At 37.9% G+C, this 21,252-nt stretch overlaps 1 protein-coding gene across 1 annotated transcript in view; it reads left to right on the top strand.

The window, feature by feature from the left end:
* Nucleotides 1–21,252, top strand: part of GRM7 (glutamate metabotropic receptor 7) — a 1,019,804-nt gene that overhangs the window by 314,080 nt on the left and 684,472 nt on the right. The window contains 1 exon segment of the mRNA XM_077116680.1: nt 19,917–20,133. Coding sequence (XP_076972795.1) covers nt 19,917–20,133 — 217 coding nt within the window.

The raw sequence follows: 21,252 nt of genomic DNA, 5'->3' as shown, positions 1-21,252 counted from the left end.
GTGTTTGGTTGGACTCAGTCCCTGCTACTGTTACAGTCTCTTTCCTTTCCCTCTGGGAAGCCACCTGTGTGGGAGGGGCACCAGGCGCCAGCCACCGCGGCTTGGGGAACTCACAGTTCTGGGGAGGCTTGCAGCTGGTCCAGCTGGTCCAGACTGGGGTACTCTGTGTGTCTGGTCACTATCGTGGCTCCGGGAGCTGTTCTGTACTCTTTCTGGTTATTTAGTAGTTGTTCTGGAGGACAAACTAAAATGCGCACATTGCTAAGCCACCATCTTGGCCCCTCCTTCAGAGTTGAAGGTTTAAAATATGGATGATATCATCCTTTACCCTGTATTCTTATCTACCCCAGTCCTATCCAGGTCAACTTCATTCATATTTCTAGTCAAAGTCTAATCCCTTTTTCAACTGTATGGGGCATTGCTGACTTTCATAGCTTCAGAGCTCCACCTCTGAATCTCCAACATCACATAAATATCCAATATCTCTGGAAATGACAAAGTTATATACAAATGCTCAGTATCTCAGAATTTAGAAATACCAGTTAGAACTCCTGAATATATATGACTGTTGTAACAGCTTACAGTCTAGGACCCTTTACAATAAGCCCCTATTTTATAACCTGTACTCTTAACATCAGTTCACTGAGTTTTTATATTATAGTTAGTCCATATAAGTGAGGCATGATAATAATTTTTTTTGTTTCTGACATTTCATTCAACAGACAATCCTAAGGTTTATTCATAGTTGCATGCTTCATAACTTCATTCCTTCTTACAACCCCTTTGTAGTCCATAATATGTATATACCACAGTTCCCCCTTCCATTCCTCAGTCTTTGTATCCTTAGGCCACCTTCATCGATTGTGAGTCAGAAATATTGCCACCAGAGACACCAGTGTGCAAATGTCCATTCATGTCCTCACACTCAGTTCCTCCAGGTATATCCTGAGTAACCTCACCCCAGCCTCCTGTGGAACAACACACTGCCCTCCAAGGGGCTACACCTCTCAGCCTCCCCACCAACAGTGAATAGGTATGTCTCTTTCTCCACATTTTCTCCAGAACTTGTTTCTGTCTGTTCATTTTTAAAGTTTTATTAGCACATCATACAGTCCAACCTAATAAATAAACATGACTTCACCACCATAATCTATATAAAGACATTCCCTTTTCTTCCACAAAGAATCCACACCCCTCCCCCATACCCCCTGCCTCTTGACATTTACTTTTGGCATAATGCCTTTATTGCATTCAGTGGAAGCATATTACAACATTACTGTTGTCTATAGACCCTAGCTTGCATGGATTGTACTTTTTTCCTGTATACCATCCATTTTCAAAACCTTGTAATATCGACATTCATTTGTGTTCCCTCTTGCAAAAACAGTTTTTTATTTGTACATTGACTCACCATCATTGTCCGCTCTAGGCATTACTAAAGCATACTATCTCAGTCTTTATCCTCTATCTTTCCTTCTGGTTTCATGTGGAGTTGTAACTTCTAAGTAGCTGAAGGTAGAGTAGGTTAAGGGAGCTTCCTTTCCAATCCATAGAGGAACATTATGGCTGAAAAGAACCTAAGAACCTCAATAAATTATCGCAAAGCTGCCTTTCAGCTGAAATTGGGAGAAAATGTTTTTTGAATGATTCTCATTCTTAGCCAAATGGAAAACATTTAAAAAGAGTCTTTGGTACGAGACAGATGAACATCAGACTCTGTTAGTGAACTTACATGGGTGATCATGCAGGAAGAACCAGGCAGTTTGAAGACCAAACCATGAGAAACAAACCTCATTCAGTGCTTGGAATGTTTTTGTGTAAGGAAACACTGGGGGTCATCACCATATAATCCATTACAATGGAAGTATACTCTCAACATCATTTCTCACTTGTGGTCAATACGCAATTAATATCCAATTAGGAAATTACTGGCTGCTGACTTTATCTTCTTTGCCTTATACATGATTGCTTTAAAGAAATGATTTAGCCAGACCTAAATCATCAGCTATATCTACATTATTAATTTCCTCGGCTAGAGCTATACTGAATTTTGCATTTAAATATCCAACCCATAGTCTTTAACTATTAAAATGATCCTTGTTTTCTTATACTTTGGAAAAGAGGTAGTTTATTCTATGAAGCAAGGCCATCTTGACAAAATAAAATATTTATGGCAGAAACAGACACCACCGTGGCATAAACAAAGAAAGCTTGACAGATACCCTGATACCCCTCCCCCTCAGAAAATTACTAGGTTGCTGCCCTAGTTCTCTTAGGCTGAGAGCAAAAGGCAGTACTACCTTCAGGTATGTGCAGAGCTGGGCTGTGACCCATCAGCCACCAGAGGCAGTGTAAAAGAAAGTGGGTCTTCATCAAGCACTGGGGCAAAATATGGTCATAAATCAGGGCAGGAAGGAAGCAATACACTAAGAATATTCGACTCACCCCTTTGCTTTTCTGACCTTCATACACATGATGTGCTTTCTGCTCACTTCCCTACCAAAGGCTACAAAATTATCCTGGTTTTGTTTTGGTTTGTTTTTCCCATGAAACTGTTTTTTTACCAATCATGGTATAGGATAGTGTTTCTCAATGAGGTCCATTGAAAAAACTTGTTGCTAATAAAGTATTGATGGTTGCAAATCATTCACACATACATACATATTAAATCGGTGGATTTTTAGTTATCTGTGTGCCAGCGTCACTTCTCTGCTCAAAACCATTTAATGGTTTTCTACTGCTGTTATGATCAAATTGGAAGACTTGTAACGTCATTTTAAGACATCATAATATGGATAGATCTTGTTGATTCTCTAATTTCTATTTAAAATGCTGCAGTTATGTTGCCTTTTAACTTCTAGAATACTGAGGTGTATTCTACTCAGGACCATCACAAAAACTACTCTCTTCTCGAAATTCTTCAAACTCTTCACATGGCCAACTCTTAGTCTTCCATTAAGATGAGGCAGATGATGATCATTCTCTCTATATTCCTTCTTCTTCCATAGTAGTAGTTTTCTGTTTTATTTGTGGCAATATTGTACCTGGCTGTGCTGGTTTGAATCAGTATGTTCTCCAGAAAAGCCATGTTATTCCAATCCAATCTCATGGAGGCAGACATAGTATAGGCAGGACCTTTCAATTAGGTTGTTTCCATGGAGTTGTGACCCACCCGATTCAAGGTGGGTCTTAATCCTTTCCTGGAGGCCATTATGGGAGAGAAGTTAAAGAAAGAAAATACTCTAGGGAGAAGCAAGAAGAACTTACAGAAGCTAAGAGAGCCATTCTGAAGCCAGAAGCTGGGAGAGAAGGACAGCAGATGTCGCCATGTGACAGAAGAACCCAAGATGTCAGCCGCCTTTCTCCGGAGAAGGTATCCTCTTGCTGGTGCCTTAATTTGGACATTTTCGCAGCCTTAAAACTGAACTTGTAACTTAATAAATCCTCTTTGTAAAAGCCAAACCATTTCTGTCATATTGCATTCTGACAGCTTTAGCAAACTCAAACACATGACTAAAAAAAATTAGTCTCTCTCATAAATTTCCACTTCCTTAGTAGTAGATCTCTGTTTTTTGAGGGATAATATACCTGGCTAAAAGACTACGTTTTTCAAAAATCTTTTCTTGCAATTAGATGTGATAACCAGACTGTTTTAGACGATGACATGTAGGCCAAAATGCTGTATTTGAAGGTGTTAAGTCTCCTTCAGAAGGACTTCAACCAACTGGAAAATGCACCCCCCCACCCTTTTCCATATCCCCTTTTATGCCTGGATTGAGTCCATGATTCCTGAAGTTACTGCAAACACCTGAAATACACGTGACATCAAGGATAAAAATGGCATACTAGGATGGACGAGCAGAGAAAGCAAGCATCCTGATCCCTGATGACTGTGGACTGCTTACTTCTCAGCTTACTTTATGTGAGGGAGCAATAAATAACCGCTGTTTCAGGTTTTCTATTTTTGTAACTAAACACATTCATAAATGGCATTGCTTAATAATCAGTGAGTCTTTTTTACTTTGAAATTTAATATATTGAAACCTAACATACAATGGGCTCAACACTTTAAGAGAATGTTACCAGTGTGGGGATCCTCCATGGGTCGGACCCTGGAAATGGGTCTCCAATACCAGATTCAGTCAAGCAGAGCAAAAGCTATTCTTCGATCAAAAAATGGGGAAGGGTGGGCTCATGCCCATAAAGAACCTTCTCCCTGAAGGGAGGGGAGATGTTTGTTACAGGGGACAAGGAGGCGCAGTCTGGGCAGGAGCAGATGGTCCTTCTCTGCAGTCGACACCATCTGCCCTGGACGCTTGGTGCTTTCCATGTGTGCCCAGTACCTTGGGACTGTCCATGTGCACTCAGCAGTTCTGCTCATGGTGCTCAGTGGCTTCCTGTTTTTGTTTGTGCTTTGGGGGGATGGCTCTTATGGTTACTGGCATCCTGTACTTAGGTTCTGAAAGCAAGCCCAGCTCAGGCAAAAGTATGGGTGGATATTCTTACAAGTAGTAATCCCAGGGAGACAATTCATCCTGATAATCAGAACAGTATGGGTTTTTGGGAACCTTACTTAGTCACAAGACATGATTCTAGTTGCTTTCCAGTCACTGTTAAAATGTGACTTTTAGAAAATGACTTCCCTTTTCTGAGCATCGTTTCCTTCTGTAAAAGGAGAGATCGGATTCAGTGAACACGAGCATCCATTCATGACCATTTGAGATGCTTTTTGTTCTCACTAATGCTCTTCATATTCTTAGGCCTAAAGGATGAGATCAGGAAGAGAACAGAATGCCCAAGTCCTGTCTGGACCTGCCTTTAACAAGAATCCATGAATTATGGAGGGAATTAGCAACTGAACATCGAAATACTCCCTGAAGCCACCTTGTTAAAATACAGCTAGTGGTGCTGCCATTGATGGTTCTCTCTCTCTTAATCTCTGTGGGCAGCAGTCAACCTGAAATGCAATTACATGTGAAAAAAGGGTGCAATCTTAGTAATTAATTGGAAGATGATATGGTGGCAGGTGATGTGACAGCAGGAGATGCTAGATATTGGAAAGGGATATTGAAAACAGTAAATTATAGAACAAGTTAATGTTTCTAGCAATGTGTATAGTAAAGAGGACCTCCCAGGCTACTTCAGCCTGAAAGATATCTTGGAAATTTCAGGTATTTCTTAACACAAACACACACACACACTTTAAAAAGGAATGCTATATCGATTTCAGCATCTAAACTTACAGCCAAAATACATATATATGAAATAAATTTTATTTCTTGTGAGAGATGTTTTAGCTAGTGAAAGACATAAGTGCAGTAACCCATATAAGTGCCACTGGTTTATAGTTTATAGTTTTGTTTACTTCATACTCAAATATTTCATGATACTTATGCCAGGATCCACTAAACTCTGGAGTAACTTCACCAATATTTTGGACTTCCAGTCTTGCCATTTGCTTTTCCTATTCTATTAGCTTATTCCCTTCAAGGAGCTAGAAAGAAAGAATGATTGGAGAAAAAAAAAGACACATGGTCAGCTTCATTTCTTATACCGATACTTGTGATCTGCAGGCAAGAGAGAGCATAATTAACAGAGTGAGGAAATTCCTTAGTCCCTATAATAGTGTGGAATGGCCTACTTCCTTACCAAACGGAAGGATGCAATTTTTTTTTTGTCATAGACACAGTTTAAGAATCAATGGTGCTTTCTCTAATTGAATCCTTGTTGAGTGGTGCTGATATCCTTTAGTTATTACGCTGGAGATGTTTCATACTTAGTCGCTTTGGAGATTGTGATTTGACTATCTCCTGTCCATTCCTGCAATAATTCAATAATGTATTCTAAAAAGACTTCAAATGTTTTATTAGTCTGTAAGAATAATTATTATAATAGAAGAATCCAAATAAATTTATTATAAAGAATGAATTGTTTTTTTCATTATCTTGATTGAACTATAAATCAAGTGAAATTATAGATTCTCCTCATAAGTCAATATCGTCAAAGCAACTCCACTTTTTCAATACTCTCTGCATAAGTTTACACCATTCTCCTCACCAAGAAAAGCTTACCTTTACTCCTTTCCTTGGGAATATCTGTCTCCTTGCCTTCAATTAGCTTAAACATCACATCTTGGTTGCAAGATGTGACCAAGTTTGAAATACTTGTTTTCTCCTCAGAAACCATTCAGTATTTTATTTCAACCAGTGCTCTTCAAAGTGTACTCTGGGAAACAATAGTCATCTGAAACTGGAATAAATGTTCTGGAGTAAAAAAATTGTGAGTTACTTGGGTTTGGTAAAAACCACATATTATAGGCTCCGTTTGGTGAGCAGCAATACATGAATGCCCTGGTGGACTCATCTTTGCATTCTTTAAGTAATTCTTGGGTGCCTTCAACCATCATACTTTTAAATGGCGGTTGCAGTTTCTTGTCTGCCAGGAAGTCATTCTTTACCTTTCTTCCTTTTGCCACTGATAATGCAACACTATCCTGACCATGAGATGTGAGGAAAATATGGTGAGGGTAGGACGTTTAAGAAAGAAAATTTGCTTCTCGATTAAAAGCCAAATAGATCAGCACAAGCCAAATAGATAAGAGAAGATGCTGTGTCTGCCAGAACGCATGCTTCTTCTTTTGATGGTGTCATGTGCAGCGTGGTGCTTAGCACACCAGCAGGGATCTTATGAATCCAAGAAAAAGGCTGAGACCCTTAGAGAAATGAACCCAGTGCCCTGGCATTGGTGAGTCCCTGCACCAGTGTGGAAACCAACTGCCTCCAGACATTTTTTTGTGACTTTATTATCTAAGCCACTCTTAAGTGGACTGTAGATTACTTGTACCCACAGGTATCTTTGCTCATGGTTTCCAGTTCAGTAAAACGTCAACATTTGAATAAGCCTATTAGAATGTGCATCGTGTAATCTGAAAAGATACATACAAGAACACTGAGACATAGCTCCTTTCTGCAAGGGGTCTGGAAAATATAGATGTGCAAATAAGAACGAGATGAAAGCTGAGTAACAGAAACAGGAAAGAGTAAAGAGGGTCAGGAAGAGAAGATTCTTCAGTCTAATTGGAGAAAATCAGGGCACACCCCCCCCCCCCATAGTAGTCATCATACAGTCAATCGGGCTCTTGAAGAAGTACTAAGATCAAAATAAGTAAAGCTAGGGAGCAGGATATTTCAGACCTATACAAAAACAAGAAAAGGACACAGAGAAGCCAAAATGCTTGCCCCATGGAATGAAGTTTGATTTGATAAAATTGATTAGAGGTATATTTTGGAAGGATTTTCATGGACTTTGTATCAAATAAGTTCAGAAAATTTTGGCTCAAACAACTTCAAACAGACTTTTTCTTTTGGCTTCAGGACTTTTCAGAGCCTTTAAAATGCTAATTTGTACTTGGCTCAAATTTCACCTTCTATCCTGTCCATAATCACCACCCAAAGTTGTTCTCATATTAAACTCTCTTGTGTTGTTTATAGCACTCCTCTCTCTCTCTGTTTTTATATTGTTCATGTTTATGTATTGTCTGTATTAAATTGCCACATCATCTAGAGCCATCTCATTATTTATTGTAATTAAGTGCCGAAAACGTACTGTTTAAAATAGAATTGGCCATACACTACTGATGTGGTATTGTATTATCTGAATTAAATGAAGGGAAATAATTTACTATGCAGAAATGATATTTGTCATCCTTTTTGTATAAACAAAGACACCAAACATTTGTTTACATAGAATATGGGCCTTGTAAAAGCTGAAAATGATTCACACAGCTTTATTCCTTTTTATAAAAGGGACAAATAAGTAAATATGAAAATTTATCAAGTGAACTTCTTCCAGGGACTGGCAGGATTAGTGCAGATTTAACCTCCCTTTCTGGGGCTTCTAAATCTGTGAGAATTACTGTGCCTGGGGCCCTGCCAGCCCCTGAAAGTGGCTTCTGAATCATTAAGCAAAAGAAGAGTGGATCGTGTTCAGTAGCATTTCTCCAAAGTGCATTTTATCGTCCTCCAACTTTTTGAAAACTGGAATTCACTTACTGCCTACCATGGAGTTTATCCAATTAACTGTAGCACTCTATTTCCAACCATCCTGAATAGTCGAGGGTTTTGACTACAATGTACTTATAAAGGTGTGAATGCTTCTCAAAGGGAAAATAAATATGGATTTAATTTCATTCTCTCCTGAAAAAGTCTTTCTTCACCTTAGGAAGTTCCTGGCTGTGTCTATATAGGAGGAGTAAGTGTTTGTGCAGTGTTGTCATCAAGCACTCTACTAAAAGGCTGTTGCAAATCGAAAGCAAAATATGTGGAGTATGTGAGATAAGAGACATTAAAAATATCTCCTTTCATTTTCCCTTTGTGACTGTGGTTTTTGATTGCTATCGTCCTTTGCTAGGTCAAACTTTGAGCCCAGGGCAATTTCTTGAAGCTCTTTCCCCCACAGGAACATGGCAGTGCTTGGAGACGTTTTCAGTCGTCACACATGGGGAAGAGGCATGCTTCTGGGATATAGTAGGGGCCGCAGATGCTACTCTGAAAACTCGACACTGCATAGGGCAGCCCCCACACCAAAAATGATCTCTCTATAAACAAATATCTGTGCATGAGACTCCCATCCTCATGGTCTGAAACAAATCTAGGATCATAACTGATAAATATGAGAAATGCTATTTGATTTGTTTACTTTTTTGCATCTTAATATATGATTGTTTACAGGGGTAAATCCTACATATTGACCAGAGACAATTCATAGATACATAGGATTAGGAAGGACTCTGGGAGGTCGTACATATCATTTCCCCACTTTTTTCCCACTCCATATATTTCACATGGGTGTAAGTCAGTGACATCTGTGGCGTGCTGGGAGAGAAAGACCTCCATTGAACTTTGTCATTGAGCAGTGTGGGGGTAAGATGGACTTGTCTCTCCGGTTTACAGAAGGTCTCAAGAGGCTTATTTATGTATTGCCTCCCCATGTCCCCACATACATCTAACTAGAATGCCTATGTAAGCAAATACCACTAGGCAATTCAGCACTCTATTATTAGTATGGCATGCAGAAGTTTCATTTCCTTGCCCCTGTGCTTTCACTTGGACTTATTTTGTCCATTTTTGTGGACAAAGAAATAGGGCTGGGAATTGTCTACCTTAATGGAAGCCACAGGTGGTGGTTCCTGATTTTCTGAGTTCCATAAGAAATGGAAAGAGACAGGTTTTAAGTGATATTTTCTCTTATGCTTAACATTCACCAGCTCTGAGGTGTATAAGAAAGTTAGGTTTGCCACCTTCCTGTGGAAAATTCATCATCATCATCATCACCACCATCACTTCTACTTTGGTAAAATACCTGGTTTTGAATCTTCATCATGACGGTGTTTTCCCCTCTAAAGACATATTTCCCCTTAAGGTGTGGTGTGGCTTGAGGAACACAGCAAAAGACTGTCGGGCCAGCCCTGCTTTCATAGGCTTTGCTCTCTGATTTGCCGTGGGATATCGTGTATCCTTGTGGCTACCACAAGGGTACAGCCCGAGGCTGATTTTCAGGAAGGACAGAGGACGAGTGGGACAGAGTGGACCAGAGGATGCAGCAACGAGAGGGGAAGGGCCTCCCAATGCCTTTAGAATTTTGCCAAGTAAGGTGTTGTAAAGAGGAGAACTCTGCACTGATGTCCGTCTTGAGCACCAGGGCCCTCAAACTGCCCTTCTCTGAATATCAAGTTGTCTGACGTCATTATCTGGTTGTTATCTATTGGGGAAAGTTTCGACACTCTTAGATTCTGAACATCAAAATGGGATAATTTTAATCATTTAAATGATTTTCCTCAGACTTCCTACTATTTCTAAACTTCAGCCTAGTTTTCAAAATTTTTGAGGGAATGCTTTATACTTCATGATGGTAGAGCATCACAGATTTTAAGAGTATAAGCTTGAATCATAGCTATGACACTTGTGAAAAAGTATTTAACTTCTGAAGCCTCAGCTTAATATTTTGTATAAAGGCGATGATGCGGCTCTCTTTTTATTATAACTCAAACCCAATTTAAACTGCCTTAGCCTCTCATACACACCTAAATGTACAGATTCATATATGCACATGTGTATTGTGAATATATAAATGGGTAGATAAATGCATATATAAATACATATATATATGTATATATATATATCAATATATAAAATGTATATTCATTCATTCATGTAACCCAAACACCTAAGGAGTAAAATGGTTTCAGGTACAGCTGGATCCAGGAAATCACATGAAACAAACAGATCCCAGACTGTTTCCTCTGTTTTTCTGTTGCTTTCTTCTGAGACAGACCTTCTCTTCATGTTGTCATAATAGCTTTCGGTAACCACAGTTCTTAGATCATTTCCTCTCAGACGTTTCAGTAGAAAGTTTTTCCTTTGTCTGAAAATTCTGACAGTGTCTTGACATTGTGTCTTACTTGTTAATGTTTATCTGGATCAGGTCATTTGATGCCTTTTCAGTCAATCCTGTGGTCAAAGGGATTCTATGTTTGGTTGGCCATCTTGAGTCACCTGTACCAACATCTGGAGCCTGAACAGCCCTCTTACCTAAACCCCAGGAGTTCAGAGAGAAGGAAGGATGACCTCACAAGGCAATTCAAGGGGTCTGTAACCAAAAGAAAGGTGATCGGAAGCTAGATTGCCAAAAACAGTGAGCATTCATGAAAATGATGCTTGTACCTATTTCACAGTGTTGCAAAAATTCAGTGAGATTATATATGTAAAGGAAACATCACAGTGCCCAGAACTTATAAAGATTTAATGAATCTTTATAATAGCAAAAATAATAGAAAACAATAAGGGCTAGCATTTTTTAAACATATTCTCTAACAAATTTGTCTTGTGGACCACACACAAAATTACTAGGATCTCAAGAGAACGATTCCATATGACTCATAGAATGTTGAAAGTATGTGATGTGATGCAATAACAAAATGAAGGGTGGAGAAAACAGTTATAGTAATTGATTATAATCTGCCATAAGCAATTTAAAATTGAGTAAAACTCTGGATTTTCAACTAATTAAAAATTATAAGTCAGCACTCAGTTCTTTGGAATAAATAAATGCAACCCAAAATCAAAATTGTTACCAAGCTATTCTAATGCAAACAGAGATGTTACTTAGTGAGGAGATAAGTATAAACTGAAGGGCGAGATGCTTCAAAGAATAAGTCCAAAAGGATTATTCAACCATTTTCCCCTTTTTGGGGATCGATATCAATAAAGCTTAATAAGAACGAAGAGTGAAATTACTGCTAACTGTGAACTTAATAATACCCCACTGGGAGTTCATTAATATCTCAACAGGTACACTGGAGCATTATCTTAATTGTGCATGATGCTTCCAAAAATTGCCTCTACAAGTTTCGCAGAACCTGCCCTCTGGAAGGAGTGTTTAGTACACTTTGCATCGCTTTCTCTAGCTGAGCATATCTCCCAGGAAAAGAAAAACATTAACCATATTCACCTTCCAAAAAAAAGATGGGTTCCCCAGATGACTGACCTGGTTGTAGGCTTGGCTCTTCTATTATAAAGATGAAGACGCTCAAAGTGTATGAGACCAGTTTCGTTTTTCTTTTCTAAATGACTGAAATTGCTCCTCCACTTTAAAACATGTTCAGCAATTTATTTGGATAGGAAAACTTGATCATGTTAGAATAGTTGTGCCAACTTGAATGTTTAAAATATTTGCGTTAATGTGAGCTAGTCCACACTGGGACCTGATCGTTCATTTATTTTAACAGATGCCGACAGTAAACTGATGTTAAAGGGAGTGTATTTCCTAGCCCATGAGATCCCTTTGCCTCAATAGCAGTTGACTATGTACTGATTAATGGGATAAAATCAAATTTAGAAAGACTCAGTCTTGTCAACGCTTGGTAAGTGAAAGTACATCACACACTGCAATATTTGATTTTGGGTGTATTAGAAATGACGTGGAGTTATTTTCTTTGGATTTTATATGCTGTTAATTTTTATTCTTTTTGAAAATTTTCCTTTCACTTTTTCACTCAATGGCTACAGTGAAAAAGTTCTAGGCATTTGGCTAGAACCCAAGTATTCTCTTTCCTGCCAGTTTCTGGCAGCCATGTCAGCTTCCTAAGTGGAAAAATGCTGAGGAGACAGCAGGGCAAAATTACCTTGTGCAAAATAAGTTCTAGTATGTTTTGAGGTATTGGACTGAACCCTGGGGCACCAGGGCACATGTTGCCTGGAGTCCTCAGCCTTGAGCCTAGGGGGCAATTACAGGGTGAGCAGCTCACTAAATGACTCCCCTGGTCCCTTTTCCTTTGAACCTTTACCCACACCTCCTCTGGTGCCTAAACCTGCCTACCACAGTCCTGCCCAGATCAGGAACCATTTCCTAGTGCTGTGGCTTTTGTGGTCACATCAACCATGTGGGTAGGGGTGGCGCTTTCTACCTGGAGTCTGTTCTCTTAGGACTGTCCCATTCCTTCCTTCTCTGGCTCACTCATTTATTTAACGCACGGTTCTCAGGTTCCTCTTCCACTCATGATACTGTGCCATCCGCTGGTGTTAAAAATGCGAATAAGGTCATGCCCTCCATAAGCATAAGTACTCTGGGGGAAAGGGGAGAACAATCAAAGGTGATTATACTGATAATTGTTTAATTGAAGTTGTGACCCTTGATACCAAAGAAAACCACCGTGTACCAGAGGAGCTCGTTAATTGACCTTCATATAAAATTGTTGTGCTTTGGGAGCAAACATTGGACAGGTTAGGAGAGAGCCTTGAGTATCCTCCTCTCCACTGCGATGAATGTGTGCCAGTAATTAGGTATGTTCCCTTTTGGTTATTCTTTCAATCCATCGTAAGAAGTCAATCACCGCAGTCACGGGTATTGCTGAGATATGAACATTGATGACCTGAAAGTCCTTATAAGGTGTCTGTGTTGTAAGTGTACATGTCCATTTTAATTCTTTTTAAAATCTGCTGTTTACTAGCCTTGTTTCTCTTAGATTTACAGGAATTCTTAGAATCTTAAATGTGCATAAATATTTAAAAAGTGAAGTTAGTGTCAAAGTGATTCTCGCTATTTTTTTCTATTTTAAGAGAGAGATATGGGTGTGGGAAATGTTATGTCCGATGACTTGAAGTATGATGTTTATATTGCTATCTTTATTCCCTCTTTGTTTTTCAGTATTTAAAAAGATAGTAGGAAGATAGAGCAGTGTTCATTAATCTGGCATGGGGATGGGGTAAAAATCATGAGGCATGTTTACAAATGATTAAGGATTTAAAACTGATTTAAACTGTAGTTTTCAACATTTCTTTAACTTGGAAAGATTAAGATATTATAGACTATATGATTGGTAAACTGTAAATATATGCACACCATGTGTTTATATGATAATCATGAATTTATGAAAATGAGTAGCAGAAGAGGCATTTCTGAGACTCAATAAAAGAGATTATAGGAAGTGGGGAAAAGAAATAATACTTTTCTGAAGTGCATTTCCTGGTTCTTAGGCATTTGGACCTCATTTCCTGTTAAGACCAATAAAGAAATTAAGGGCATACCATTGACAAGTTTAGACACACCAAAAGAATTCATTACTTTTATTAGGTCTCACCAAAATTTCACCTATATTTTTCTGTAATTCATTTACATGACTAATGCTTCTTAGCTTCTTAAATGATATAATTAAGGGTCAGAACTGTTTCATTTTTTTCAAACCAGTGAAAGAGAAGAAAGACCCCCATAGACATTTGAGCATTTTGTTATGTGAGCATTTTGTTATGTTTGCTCTTTAACCACACCAAAAATATTAGAGAGAAATGGTTTGTCCTATGGTAATATTAGCAATACTCTGACAGCCCACACAAAGCAGTCACACACAGTTTGGAGGAATTGTACGTTAACCTGAAGCACAAGATAAACACAATTAATTTTGTTCTAATCAATGCTGTATTATAGAACCAAATAAGTCTATAACATGCTTGAAAGAACTGATAAAAATCCCTTGAGAAAATGTGAGAGTTTCTTTTCTAATAGATGAGACTTGGATACCAGAAAATGCATTTCAAAATGAGAATGTAAATATGTACATAGATATTTATTCTGATGCATGGGATGTATTATAATGAAATAGCCTCCAAGGGCATAAATGAATTTTCTTCATCAAATGGCATTTTAGAACTATGCACGTTTTAAATGACTGGTGGACAGAACTAGAGTTTATCAAGCTTCCTTCATAGGAGATATATAAGTAGTGATTTAGAGAAGATTCTTCTTGAACAGGTGAAACAAATGATAAGGAATCACTCTATATTTCAATTTAGAGAGAATGAGAATTTCTGAAACTAAAAGTATGTAGTATCACAGAAAGGAAATCAAATAATAAACTATTCCAAGTTAGGAGACTGGAAAACTTAAGTGGTATCAGACAATGCAAGTGGAAAAATTTGGTACAAGGAATGAAAAGAAACTGTAGTAGCTTCTAACAGATATAATATTCTTTTAAAGAGGAATTTGGTAAAGAGTAAAGGCTTTAAAGAGGTGCTTAAGGTAAAGCCCTGACCTGCCACTTAGTTGGATGAGACCTCAGTAATGTTTCATACTCTCTCTGGGTCATAGCTTCTTCACTATGGATGAGGGGTCCTCCTAGCATGTTGAGTCATGAAGTTATCCATAAAGGGGTCTTTGCACCAGATGACACAGAAATCCCTTTTCAATCCTGCAAGTCTCTGTTTAAATCTAAATAAATGTACTACAAGCTCTAGCTAATGCTGCATAGCCACAAAATACAACATTAAATAATAATCTTAGGTCTTCATTTGACTATACATTTTCATGGTAAGAAAATTGAGTACATCCTAGTTGGTTTTTAATTGCCCCTTGTTGAGAATTAGGAAAACAGAGACCTATTTCCACCACTATCATTATTGTTTCCCTGGAAAATCTAGCTGATGCAGTTAGAAAAAGAAACTAAACAAATTGTGACACTGTGATGGCTTACCTGGAAATTAAAAGAAAATGAACTAAAAGCTCTTAGAAGTAATAAGAATTTTAACAAGGGTGTAAATATACAAAAATTAATAGATTCTTATAGACCAGCAATAAATAGAAAATAAAACAAAAATGTTATCTCATTTGTAGTGCAGTAAAAACAATTATCCTGAAATAAAGTCAACCAGCAATGTGCACGGCCTATGTGGACAGAATTATAAAATTTTACTGTGGGAGAAGAATGAACATTGAACAGTTATAAATAAATCTTTTCCCACAGGAGAACATGAAATGTAAATGTATCAATTTTCTCCAAATCAATTTATACGTGTAATCTAATTCTCATCAAATTCTTAAAGGAATTGAACTGTGAACTTAAAAATTTATGCTAAAATTCAAATGAAAAATAAAACAGGTGATTACCCGAGGTAATTTTAGAAAGAACAGTCACTAAGGAGGGATATATTCCACCTAATATAGCAGGGAAATACTCTCAGTTTATAGTAAGCAAAATAGTGAAAACACTGACCTAGGACTATGACAGAGTAGTAAAATGGTGGAGCGTAACTCCAAAGACACAGGGGTCTCTAAGAATTAAGTGCATGACAAGGGATGGTCTTTCCTATCAGTAAAGAATGATTAGTTAATTATTTAAATTAAATTAGATATTTAATTATGTGGTGTTGAGACTAGTAATTAACTATTTGGGAGATAAAATAGAGTTCCTTGTCCTACCTTATATAACAAAGGGAAGTTTCATATAGAGAAAGATTTAAATATTTAGGTTACATTGTATGGTGGTGGGGGATCTTAAACCTTGTTCTAAAGAAATATCTACGGATGTACAATGAATACAGGATGTGGAATTGGCTCCGAGAATTTTGTTTTAAATATTAAATAATAATGAAGGCTAGGAAAACAGGTTTCCATATTTAACAGTGAAAGTTAGGTTTAGATGACTTTAAAGCCCTTTACAGCAGAATATTCTGTAACCAGAGGAGGAGGGGGGAAGTGGAGGTATGCACTTACCATTAATTAACTTTTCATAATTAATGATAAGCACACACCTCCGCGCATGTACACACAAAGACTAGAAAGGTATTAAAATGTTAACAGAATTCGAAGCGTTGAAACTAGCTTATTTTCTTGATTTTGTTTCTTGTTTTTTTTTCCATGAATAATATATATTGTTAATTTTCTAATTAGAACATAAGCTCATTCTATAAAAATAAAGTAGGTTATAACTGCTTTTTAATCCTATTTGATACTAATCAATAGCAAAATCATCCTTGTGTAACAGACAAATTCTTATGAAGGGAAGAGAACAGTAAAATAAAAAATGATGATTATTTAGTCCTATAATAGAAGATTGAAAGTGTTTTAGTGTTTTGAATTGTAGAAAGGAAGGTGCAAGGAAAGATGGAGTATCTTATTTGTGTATAACTGAAATGTTATTACCCTAAATTGTCTTTATCAAAAGATCAATTCTCCATTTCTGTGGAAGACTGGCAAAGAGAGAATTTCTGTAGCAGAAAGAAGGTATGTCTAGATACCAAGGAGGGTGTGTACATTAACCCCTAAAGATGAATAATTATTTGGGCTGCGGTACCACTTACAACACACCCGAAAATGGTTAACTGTGTAGCTGTAAAACATTCCTTTGGAAACTAGTAACTAAATATGTAACCCAATAACTAAATAAGAAGCAAAATAGCCAAATAACTAGATACACAGCATCATGTTTCATAAATTCTACCAGTACTTCATCTTTTCTTGCTGGGAGGGATATCCTTATATAGCCATATTTTTATCTCAGAAAAAAAATATCCATCTGTTCTTTCATTTTGTATTCTAGCATCATTATATGCACAGCGTAAAAATAAGTATCAGTGAAAACAGGATGCGTGCATGATCCTAAAGAGAAATACGGGTTTTAAGCCAGGAGGTGTTTCCTAGTTATAATGGAAGGATAGACCACAGATAGCAGTCATTTTCAAAGTATGAATGGCAGTGAGGAAAGAAATCTATTTCGCCAACATTTTCATTACTAAAATTTGGGACGCAATTTAGAAAACTCATTTGCATTGGGGATACTTCACGGTTCTGATGTTTTACAGTAGCTACATAAATGCAGATTGAAGCAGAAGGCTGGATGTATCTTTATTAGCACCCTTTCAAAGGTAGAAAGGGATTTTGGCAGGGAAGGCATCTAAGCAGCATCACGAAGCTTTTAAATTTTCACCAGTTGAAACTGATGGAAATGCGTTGCCATGCTTGGCCTCTTTCGTTTCCATTTCCTTAAAAGAAAGTCCCTATTCTTTCTGTCTCTGTCTCTCTTTCTGTCTCTGTATCTCTCTCTGTCTCTCTCTAATCCTCTCTTTTCCCTCCTGCCCTCAGTGCTTTTATCCTCTATAAAGTTAATATCTTCTTTATCTAAAATTTATAACCTTAGAACTATAAAAAGCACATAGGAAACTTATTTTACTGACAGAGTTACATATTTTTATAAGCTTTAACTAGGCTTTCAAATGAAACATTGAACAGTAGAATGGTGATGAGCAGTGAATTAATTTTTAGTGGTTCTGGGTCAGGGCTGTGGAAATCATCTGAGATACCACTCATCCATTGCCCTTCCTTGTTTTACGCTTATTATGAAAATGTGCTTGCAATAATTTATCAAATGATGATAGTTAAGAGTTCAGATGTGCACACTGGGCAATTCTGGGTTTAAGTACTGGCTTTCTATGTAACAGCTTTGTGACAAGGTCATATTCTGCTTCCAGTTTCCTCTTCTTTAAAATGCGTTAATTAGTATAATATATCATTAGTATATATAGAAATGAATATCTGCTGATAGCAGATAGAGTAATGCATGTAAAACTTTTAGAACATGACTGGAGCACAGTAAAGAGTTGAATAGAAGATATGGTTTCTAAAGCAATAAAAATGGGAATATTTAAAATATCTTTCTTTGCCTTAAGCAAGGAGGGGAAAGTTGTGGAGTGATACACAACACATCACAGAGAACTTGGGAAGTCACGAGTAGGGAATGGGTAACTTTAGGAAAAACACTGTTCCCTATTTTGACTATTATTACCCCCATGTATTAAACACCCACTTTCCCAGGCATCATACTAGGTAATGTGCTTTTATTATACCTGCATCTCAGATCAACTTTTACCAAAAATCAAAGTGCAACTCACTGAAGTGTATTAATTCTACCAAAGTAAATACCTGTGAATAGAAACATTTGGCTTTGATCCCATATCTTGTCAATCCCAAACACCGTTGTATTTCCAGTATGCCTTGTGGCCCTGTATCTAAGCTATTGCTCAGGTAACGATAGAGGCTTACTGATGCTGGCTTTGGGCTTTGACTTAAGGACAGGGAGTCTCCCCCCAGTGGTCAGAGGACAGAACTGCATCAAGGATAGTCTTGCAAGATAGTGGGTCACCAAGCCTCAGGGCTACCCAACTTGATTGCTCATCTAGGAAATTTAGCCAAGAAAATGAGCTTTACAGAAGTGTTCACCAGAATTAAACAATGAAAAATGGATATACATTAGGCAAACTGCACAGAAGGAGAGAAATACGTAAATACAGAGTAGAATTTTCAGGGCTCAAAGAGTCAACTTAAGTCTAGCTTTGGCATCTTTGGGGCTAAGAGGTCTACTGTTGGGCTCTAGAACAAAGAGAAGAACTGGTTTTTAGATACCCGGGAGAGCCTTATGATGAAAGCAGAGGGATGTCCTGGGAGAGTTTGGAAGCAGAATTTTGTTGGAATTGAGCATCTTACAGGCAGATTAATTGTATCAATTCAAGTCTACCAAATGCTAGTATTATGACCTGACGTTAGGCTCTACCAGGTTCCTCATCTATGACTACTTCAGGGCCATCCTAGAGTATGTGGGACCCAGAAAAACATAGGTATTTCTGGATGGTCCCTTTTCAAATAAAGGTGGTTGGCTGAGATTAGAGTGTCAGCACCATTTTAGCATCTCAATCTCACATGATCCTGTGAAATAAATGCTATGCCAGCTAGACAGAGAAATTCTTTTACTAGGCTGCCCTCCTGGAATAAGGGATCTGCCATGGGGATTTGCCATGATTCGCTACACAAGTCTTGACCTTCTAGGACTGTCTGATTGCTCCCAAGAGGAATAAAGGTTCAGAAAGTACACTGAAAGGGAGAAATGGAGATGAGACCCTGTGGGCTCCATCCACGCATGACTGCTAGCCCAGTCCCAGCACCCAAGAGAAGACTTAGAGGAAGATTTTCCGAAGTGCAAGTTCTACCAAGCCCTGGACCAAAGGACCTCTAACTTGGGTCAAAGCTTGGTATTTAGCTATATTCTTCATAAGGTTTTTGCAAAAAATAAATGAGATAATACATGCAACTTGCTTAGGTATTTCCTCACAGTTCATCAGCACTCAATCAATGTTAGATGGTCAATGACATCCACCAGTATTCAAAAACTGCATCAACTAAACCAGTCTTTATATGCATTCCAGTTAGGTTGTTGCATTTTTCTTTTCCATTAGTTGATAAGAAGCAAAGCATGATTAAAAAAAATGTTGACTAGAATGGATATGGATTCTTTCTCCTACCTACCATGAACGTGACCTTGTAATTCCAGTGCCATCCTTATTCTCTCTTTGGAGAGGGGAAAATAAAAAACCACAACAACAAAAGAATGAGGCAGAAATGAAAATAAACGATGCTTTTGTGCTATTAAAAAGTGGCCAGTTGCATTTAAGTGGTCTGAAATTACATGGCTGTGTTTGGCAAAACACCCATACTTTTTGGCGCTCAAGCCCTGTGTTTTGAGTTAATTGCTATACATATAAATGGGTCTCTCACATCCTGATGGTGTGCTCTCATGTGGTGCTTTCTTGTCTTTTCAGATCCCCCAGATTAGTTATGCATCAACGGCACCCGAGTTAAGTGACGACCGGCGCTATGACTTCTTCTCTCGCGTGGTCCCACCCGATTCCTTCCAGGCCCAGGCCATGGTAGACATTGTAAAGGCCCTAGGCTGGAATTATGTGTCTACTCTCGCATCCGAAGGAAGTTATGGAGAGAAAGGTGTGGAATCCTTCACGCAGATTTCCAAAGAGGCAGGTAGGAAGAGATTGCACTGGTCAAGCTCACCCTCTTCAAAGATCTGTGGCTTGTAGGATTCTCTTTATACTTTATTTAACTGGCAGTATTGGCGATTACCCTGTCCCTGCTCCTCCTCCCCTCCCAAGTCCTGTGAAGTGGATCTGTCAAGTCTGCATTTATAATACTTCATTGTTTTTAGAAGGAATGTTTGGAAAACATATATTGACATCCTTTAAGTACTAGTGGAAGATGTGAAGACAAGAAATTATGTACTAAAATTGATACCTTACTTGTGGGTACTGTATAGTAGTCTGGGTTTCAGCCTGTACATGTAAACCTGAGAATATGTAGATTGATTGCCTCTCACTGGATACTCTTGCTGTCCGCTTTTCTCCAAAATGGGGAGTATTGTTTACAATTACGCAAGGTTAAGCATAGTCCCACTTTGCTTTGAAGAGGAATAACATGACTTGACCAAACAAAGAAGTAAGCTGGGCGGGAGGATATATTTACACAAAAAGTCTTTAAAACTCTAGATTTTTTTTCTGAACGCCAGTTCTATTAAGTAGCACTTGGAGGTAGTTCTGCTCTATTTGCTTATTTAGAATAACCTGAAAGCAATGGGTAGGAATATCTGCCTACCTGGCTTCCACTAGGCAGATTTTGAGAAATGAGACAAAATTCTCATGCATAGGAATCATGTCAATAAATAATAAATATTTAGACTTTCCCATATGGAAATATTTGATATAGTAAATGTATGTACGTAGATATAGATAGATAGATAGAATGCTTAAACAGGTCTTAAGCTAATGTCATGTCCTCAGGTTGATTTGTAAGAATTTCATCTATTCCGAATTGTTAACCGAACTTAGGGACAAATAAGCAAGACAATTAAACAGAGGCCTTTTTCATGAGGGAAGATGTTATAAATCCTAAAAACAGTACAGGGCTTTGAGTGCATACTACAGGTGCACTTCAGACATATATGCTTCTTCATGTAGATGGTAAATCTGCACATGACCACTAAAAGAAGGGAGCCAGGGTTTTCTTAAAACCCCATGCTTTTTATCCAGTTCATTAGTGCTAATGTCCAAAAAAATCACTGGAGATCCGAATCATTCTTAGACTCTTCCT

The sequence above is a fragment of the Tamandua tetradactyla genome, chromosome 9 (assembly GCF_023851605.1).
Source record: "Tamandua tetradactyla isolate mTamTet1 chromosome 9, mTamTet1.pri, whole genome shotgun sequence".
Taxonomy (NCBI): Eukaryota; Metazoa; Chordata; class Mammalia; order Pilosa; family Myrmecophagidae; genus Tamandua; species Tamandua tetradactyla.
The sequence above is the reverse complement of the archived record's forward strand: the minus strand, read 5'-3'. Positions and strand labels throughout refer to the sequence as shown.